We start from the raw sequence: 8,283 nt of genomic DNA, 5'->3' as shown, positions 1-8,283 counted from the left end.
GGGCCGGAATACTTACAGCCCATCTAATCTAATTATTTACATAATATTTAACACTCCCTCTCAAGCTGGAGCATATAAATCAAATGCATCTAGCTTGTTACATATATAACTAATTTTAGGACATCGCAATGACTTTGTAAACATATCTGCTAACTGATCATTGGAATTGACAAAGCTAGTGATGATGTCACCCGATTCGATCTTTTCTCTAACAAAATGGCAGTCAATCTCAATATGTTTGGTCCTCTCATGAAACACAGGATTCGAGGCAATGTGCAATGCAGCTTGATTATCACATATTAATGTCATTGTGCTGGCCTCTTCAAATTGAAGTTCTTTCAGTAACTGTTTCAACCAGATGAGTTCACCTCATGGCCCTGTATTCTGCCTTAGCGCTCGATCTTGCAACAACATTTTGTTTCTTACTCTTCCAAGATATTAAATTTCCTCCGACAAGTACACAATACCCGGAAGTTGATCGTCTATCTATGGATGAGCCTGCCCAATCGGCATATGAGTAGCCAATTATCTGAGTATGTCCTCTATCTTCGTAAATGAGACCTTTTCCAGGTGCACTTTTGATGTATTTAAGAATCCGGATTACAGCATCCATATGTTCTTGGCAAAGAGAATTTAAGAACTGACTTACCACACTGACAGCAAAGGAAATGTCAGGACGAGTGACTGTGAGATAGTTTAATTTTCCAACCAATCTCCTATATTTTCCTGAATCTGATAGAGGCTCCCCCTGATTGGGTAGGAGTTTGACATTTTGATCCATAGGAGTATCAACTGACTTGGCATTTAATAGTCCTGTTTCTTCAAGAATATCCATAACATATTTTCTTTGTGAAATAACAAGGTCATCCTTGGATTGGGCTACTTCAATACCCAATAAATAACAGAGTTTACCAAGGTCTTTAGTCTGAAATTTATTTGAAAGATGTTTTAACTGGAGTATTCCTTGCTGATCACTACCAGTTATAACAATGTCATCCACGTAAACAATAAGATAGATGCACTTTTGGGCTGAGTGATGATAAAATACAGAGTGATCGGCTTCAACTTCACTACGGATCATACCAAACTCTTGTACTACCGAGCTGAATCTGCCAAACCAAGCTCTAGGAGACTGTTTAAGACCATAAAGGGACCTGTGTAGCCGACAAACCATGTTGGAAGACTCCCCCTGAGCAACAAACCCTGGTGGTTGCTCCATATACACTTCCTCTTCAAGATCACCGTGCAAAAAAGCATTTTTAATGTCAAGCTGATGGAAGGGCCAATGTCGAATTGCTGCAATGGAGAAAAACAGTCTGACAAAAGGGACCTGTGTAGCCGACAAACCATGTTGGAAGACTCCCCCTGAGCAACAAATCCTGGTGGTTGCTCCATATAAATTTCCTCTTCAAGATCACCGTGCAAAAAGGAATTTTTAATGTCAAGCTGATGGAGAGGCCAATGTCGAATTGCTGCAATGGAGAAAAATAGTCTGACAGATACCATTTTGGCAACAGGTGAGAATGTGTAACTGTAATCCAACCCAAAAATCTGAGTATATCCATTGGCTACCAAACGAGCCTTAAATCGATCAATCTTACCATCAGGACCAACCTTCACTGTATAAAGCCAACGACACCCGACTAACGACTTCCCATGAGGTAAAGGAACCAATTCACAAGTACCACTGCTTTGGAGAGCACACATCTCATCAAGCATTGCTTGCCTCCACTCAGGGTGGGATAATGCTTCACCTGTAGTTTTAGGAATAGAAACAGAAGACAAGGAGGACAAGCAAATGTAATGTAAAGGAGAAAGACGATGATAACACAAATCAATATAATGAGGAAATGGATTACGGGTGGTGCGAATATCTTTACGAAGAGCAATGGGAAGGTCATGCTCAGGTGGCAGGGCCGGATCCAGAGGTGGCGTCGGAGGAGAGTCTGTAATGGGAACAGGAACAGACACAACAGAGGATAAGCGATGACGCTGATATGTTTGTAGTGGCCGTGGAGGTTGGGGGGCAGACTCGACAGGTTCGATAGGAATATGAGTGGGTGGGAAAGGGATAACTACTTGAGGAGGTTCGAGATTAATGTCCTGATAGGGCTCAGTAGCTATATGGGTAGGTTTAAAATATTGTACAGACTCGAAAAAGGTAACATCGACTGATGTAACGTAGCGGTGTAGTGTGGGAGAATAACAACGATAGCCCTTTTGGAATCGATGATAACTGAGAAAGACACACTTGAGTGACTGAGCTGACAATTTGTCCAAACCATGAGATAAATTGTGAACAAAACACGTGGACCCAAAGACACGAGGTGGTAGTGGGTGAAGAGAGGTATGGGGAAAGAGGACCGAATGGGGGATATTGCCATCAAGGACAGAAGATGGCATACGATTGATAAGGTAGCACGCCGTTAAGACTGCATCCCCCTAAAAACGGAATGGAACATTGCCATGGAGAAGTAAGGTTCGTGTGGTTTCAATGAGATGCCGATTTTTGTGTTCGACTACCCCGTTTTGCTGAGGTGTATGAAGGACATGATGTTTGGTGTAAAATACCGTTGGAAGGCATAAAAAATTTAAATTGATGGGACAAATATTCCAGAGCATTATCACTTCTTAAGGTACGAATGGAAACTCCAAATTGGGTTTTAATTTCTTGATAAAATTGCTCAAAGATGGAAAACAATTCAATTCTATTTTTCATTAAAAATAACCACGTACAACGAGAATAATCATCAATAAAAGTAACAAATTACTTAGACTCTAAAGTAGACATAGTACGAGAGGGACCCCAAACATCAGAGTGAACTAAATCAAAGGGAGAGGATACTCTTTTATTGACTCGATCGGGAAAATTACTACGAGTGTGTTTCCTTAACTGACACGACTCACAATGTAAAGTAGACAACTTAGACAAACTAGGCACCAGTTTTTGTAGTTTAGTAAGACTTGGGTGTCCTAGCTGAGCATGGATAGTATGGGGGGACTCTGTGGCAGAGCACGTCTTGGAAGTTGTAGAAAGGTAATAGAGGCCTTGTGACTCACATTCGACGCCAATCGTCCGTCCCGAATTCCAGTCCTGCAAGGTAACATTATCATTAGTGAAAGTAATAATGCAATTATGAGATCGAGTCAATCGACTAACTGAAAGTAAATTAAAGGGGCATCCAGGTACACAGAGAACAGATGCAACTGAGATGGAAGGGAGAATGTGGACAGTGCCAACTCCTTGAGACTGGGTTTGAGTACCATTGGCAGAAGTTATAGTAGGTAAAAAACCAGATGTAGAGAGTGATGAAAAGAGACCTTTATTACCAGTAACATGATCAGACGCACCAGAATCAAGAACCCAAGGGCCGAGGGAAGATGAGTGAGAGAGGTAAACAGATGAGTTACCAGTGCGTGCAACCGAAGTAGGGGAACTAGAGTTCGGATGACTCTGAACCCATCGGAGAAAATCTTCATAGTTTGCCGGGGAGCCTTGTGGAGCTGGTGTAGTCTGAATAGTGGCAGAAGGATCAAGTTGGGTTGCATTTATCGAAGGCGAAGGCTTACCATGCAACTTCCAACATCGATCAATAGTGTGTCCAAGCCGACGACAATGCTCACATTTGGGACGAGGCTTAGAGTTGGATGGTCCTCCACGAGAACGATGTTGATTATGTCCCTGAGATGCAAGGGCAGCAGTGTCACCCAGAACTGAAGTAATAGACTGCTCAACTGGATGTTTTGCTGGTACTCGAAGGAGGATCGCTGAGGTAGTAGACATATCCGGAACAGTAACAGACCCCAAAATTTGATCACGAGTTGCAGAGTACTCCTGGGGTAGGCCATAGAGTGCAAGAAGCATGAAGAAGGTGCTGCGTTGATCCAACTCCTTCTTCTGTTCAACTGGATTACTTGCAGCAGGAGGGAGAAGCTCATTAAAATCATGAAGTGCACTATGAACGGTGTCAAGATATGCAAAAATAGAGCCATTGAGTAACTTCGGAGTAATGATATTCAACAAGCGGTGACAAACTCCATAGAGACGTTCTGTGTCGTTAGTATAGAGTGCCTTTGCTTGACTCCAAACCGATTCACACGTGAGATGCGGACGGAAAATCGGTTTAACATCTGGATGAAGTGTAGACTTAATGACACTACACAACTGAGCATCAATCTGACTCCATTTGGATGTTTCGGTCACACTCACCTTTTCAGGGTTTTGGGTGAGATGGCTCTCGTAATCTTGATCACGTAGCCATAGTTTGATGTCGGCAGCCCAACTATCATAATTTGATCCATTCAATTTTTCAACAGAGAGAGGAGAAGTGATGTAGTTGGTGAAGATGCTCTTTGTTTCAGACTGAGACGCCATGGTCAGCAAAGATTGTCAAAAAACTCGTCGGAACCAGGAAAACAGGGGCTGTTTGAACTGGAACTCGTATATCCGTAACTCGAAACTGAAAACTGAGGGCAAATATGGAGGCAGGAGGCCGAGGCGAGTGCGGTGGAAGAAGCGGCACCGTGAACGGCTGTCGGACGCACCGTAACGCGAGGTGGCAGTGGGCGGCGCGTGTATCTCACGCGCGTGAGGGCAGGCGGCGCTTGATGGCGCGTGAGTGGGTTGCTGATGACGTGGCAGAAGGGTTTGGCTAATCTGGGGTGTACGACGTTGTTGGAGTGGTCGTTCGTCGAAAAAACTCGTCAGAAACAGTGACGACAGCGGCGGTAGAGCGTGAACGGCTGAACAAAAATGAGAACACGGTTTGCCGAAAAAAAATATTCACCGGAGACAGTGGGTCGACCGGGTAGTTGACGATTAGGGTTGTCCCTCAGTTGGCTCTAGATACCATGTTGAATATAAAGAGTATTGAGAGACATATTGAATAACCCGTGTGTTTCAACAACACGACGGAATTTCTTTATATAGACAAAGAGTTTTAAACAACCCTAATTTACACTAATACTAACGGGCCGGAATACTTACAGCCCATCTAATCTAATTATTTACACAATATTTAACACAACTTAATAGATTGTATGTTGTTCTGTATAGTATAACAAAAAGTCTGTCCAGGAGGTTAAAATGAAGCTGTGTAGTATTTAGAAAGTAATGAAGATCAGGATTAACTTTTTTAATTTGTTAACTGCATTTATTATATTGTATTTCGTTTAATTTACTTTAGGAAATTCTATATTACTGATACTTCCCGCACTTGTGGTTGTAGACAACAGATGCAGTGAATATCGATTTAGCATGTTATTTTTTATTTAGATTTGACATTAAGAGTTGATGGTTGACACCTTTTACAGACAGATGATCTGCAAGATCATATCATTATTTGTGGATTTGGGCGAGTTGGCCAGGTGAGTTGTTTCTTTTCTGGTATATTTATTTAGTTTTAATAATCAATTTAAGCATAGAAGTTTACCTTTTGTTATTCTCAGATCATTGCACAACTTCTTTCTGAGCGACTTATTCCGTTTGTCGCACTAGACGTGAGAAGGTAATTCAATCTAACTGAAACTATTTGCTTTACTTATAATTGTTTCTTTTCGATCTTATTTACATCGAAAAGAAAAATTACGTTACTGCATGGAATTGGCATCTATATGAACCTAACTATGCTGTTTGATTGTGCATTAGTTTCTTTCTAACACTCTTGGAGGCAATAAAGGCTTTACTTTAAAAATAATTCAGCTTTTTTTTCTTTCCAGATACTTCAATGTTTAGTAATTTTCAACACTTGAATAGATATAGACCCCCGCATTAAATGGTTTCATGTTAATAAGTGCTAGTATTTAGTGACCAGGATGGAACAAGCTTTTGATGTTTGCTTATCAAGATTCTTTTGGTCTTTTTGGTCAAATGAAGGGAGAGGAGGGGATGAGAGAGATTAATTAGATGTTTTGTTTGATTAAAAGGAGGGGAGGGGAAATAATTTTTTTCTGTTTAGTTCACAAGAGGACAGAAGGGATTTTACCAAGGGTAAGGTACTAAATAACTTATGTTACATTTTAAATAAGGATATTTTAGTCAGTGAATTTAAAATTTAAAAATTCTTCTTCTCTCCCCTTTAAGTCCCCCTAATGTTGGAGGGAAGAAAAAAAAGTCAAGAGGGGTTTTACTCCCCTCTCCTCTCCAAAATATTGAACCAAATAACAAAATTTAAAATAATTTATTCCTTCCAATTCTCCAACCAAACATTATGTAAAGGTGCGCGAACTACCAGTCTACCATATATCAATATCATGTCTGCAGTTTTGGATGGGAAATGGCAGTTAATGTCCTAACTTGCCTTATTATTTGCTAATGTTCTCAGTGATAGAGTGGCAGTTGGGCGTGCCTTGGATCTCCCTGTGTACTTCGGTGACGCTGGTAGTCGAGAGGTAGTGCACCGAACTTTAATAATTGAACTCGCATAAATCTTCATTACTTGACATGCTTTGTGTTGCGTGATAAGGTCCTACATAAAGTTGGGGCTGAAAGGGCAAGTGCTGCAGCAATAACTCTTGATTCCCCTGGTGCAAACTATAGAACGGTTTGGGCTCTGAGCAAACACTTCCCAAAAGTCAAGACTTTTGTCCGTGCTCATGATGTTAATCACGGATTGAATTTAGAAAAAGCTGGAGCTACCGCAGTAATATTCTGATACCTATTCTATATCATTTCTGATATCACTGCCTTATTGTGTAATTTTGAACCAGTCAAGAAAAATAGTTTTTCTTTTCTCAACTATTGCATATCTATCACAAAATTGGCTATTATTGGAATACTTACTGTTGACCTTATCTATCTTGTCTTTCTGTTACTTGCATTTGCAGGTTGTCCCAGAGACCTTGGAACCAAGTCTTCAACTAGCAGCAGCAGTGCTTTCTCAGGTAACTATCGAACTGTTGTTGAACAGATATATTGACCTAATAAAAAAAACCTTTTATGTCTTTGACCCTATCTTATGACGACAAACACCATCAAAGGTAAATGATTATGTTCATCTGTCGTCGTGATTGAAACTTTGTCACGATACTCGTTGCCAAACTGTTCCTTATTTTCTCTTCATTGTATGATTGATTTACTCAAGTTTCTGGCCAAATTTTCTTGGAAATGGTATGGGCATATTTCTGCTCTTTATTGCATGGTAAAATTAACATGTGATTTTACTATTAGATGAAATTCTGACACAATGCTGCAGCATTTAGATAGACGATCTGTTATCTAAGCATTTGTCTCTTCAGGTTAAACTTCCTGCATCAGAGATTGCGGCAACGATTAATGAATTCAGATCCCGCCATCTGGCCGAGCTCACAGAAGTACGTGTTACTTAAACTCCTCCATGCTTACTGGGTTCTCAACTAGTTTATATCTGAATTGATGTATATGTTACTTTTGGTCTTTTTGTTCAGCTATCTGAAACAAGTGGAAGTTCTCTTGGATATGGATATAACAGAGTTATGAGCAAACCCAAATCCCAATCTCCTGATTCATTTGATGAGTCCCAAGTCCCTGAAGGGTCAACATGAAGAATGTAGATTACCCTATTTATTCAAAGCAGCAAAAGGCATATTAAAACAAGGAAGTTAAGAAAAATAATAATTTTGGGAAATTGTATAGCAGATCTGATGTTCAATATTTTGTGTACATTGTACAGCAATATATCTGCATCGAAGATGCAAAATCTGTATTTGTTATTTTCTTTCAGTTCTCATAAATTCTTATTTATGATCCTTTCTCAGATTTCTGATAAGGATGATATCCCTGTTGTATGTAACAATCATTGATGTTGTTTCATATTCTTTGGCTTTTGAAAGCATGTATAAGATGGCCTTGTATTTTCATTGTCTGCGTGATTATGGCAACTTCCTGAACATGTAGTACATTTAGTGATGAACAATCAATTGATCCGCTCTGTCTTGAGTGAGGTTATAGTTATACTACCCAAATCTGAACACATCGAATACTTTTGATGCTGGTTAAAAATATGCTATTATTTCAAGGTTCAGACTTCAGAGTCAAAATAGCAGTAAATTACAGATTAAAAAAAAAAATAGCAGTAAATTACAGATTAAAAAAAAAAATAGCAGTAAATTATTACAATTTACAATACTGCTTCAACAAAATGTGCACTATTACTTGAAAAAATAAAAGTCAAAATAGCAATAGAAATCTAAACGTAGCTATAAATAATTACAATACTCCTGTGTCTGGATTGTTTTCTTTACACTAAAACATCGTCAATTGAAAACTAGAACATATGACAGTACAATCAGTTTGTTCACGTCGTG

The 8,283-nt window shown here is 39.6% G+C and overlaps 1 protein-coding gene across 1 annotated transcript in view; it reads left to right on the top strand.

The window, feature by feature from the left end:
• Nucleotides 1-7,836, top strand: part of LOC101490668 (K(+) efflux antiporter 2, chloroplastic-like) — a 15,926-nt gene extending 8,090 nt beyond the window's left edge. The window contains exons 15-21 of the mRNA XM_004510762.4: nt 5,314-5,367; nt 5,449-5,507; nt 6,324-6,390; nt 6,465-6,641; nt 6,826-6,882; nt 7,237-7,311; nt 7,405-7,836. Coding sequence (XP_004510819.1) covers nt 5,314-5,367; nt 5,449-5,507; nt 6,324-6,390; nt 6,465-6,641; nt 6,826-6,882; nt 7,237-7,311; nt 7,405-7,521 — 606 coding nt within the window. The 3' untranslated portion in view covers nt 7,522-7,836. The remainder of the gene's footprint in view (nt 1-5,313; nt 5,368-5,448; nt 5,508-6,323; nt 6,391-6,464; nt 6,642-6,825; nt 6,883-7,236; nt 7,312-7,404) is intronic.
• The last annotated feature ends 447 nt before the right edge of the window (nt 7,837-8,283 follow it).

The sequence above is a fragment of the Cicer arietinum genome, chromosome 7, assembly GCF_000331145.2.
Source record: "Cicer arietinum cultivar CDC Frontier isolate Library 1 chromosome 7, Cicar.CDCFrontier_v2.0, whole genome shotgun sequence".
Lineage (NCBI taxonomy): Eukaryota > Viridiplantae > Streptophyta > Magnoliopsida > Fabales > Fabaceae > Cicer > Cicer arietinum.
The sequence above is the reverse complement of the archived record's forward strand: the minus strand, read 5'-3'. Positions and strand labels throughout refer to the sequence as shown.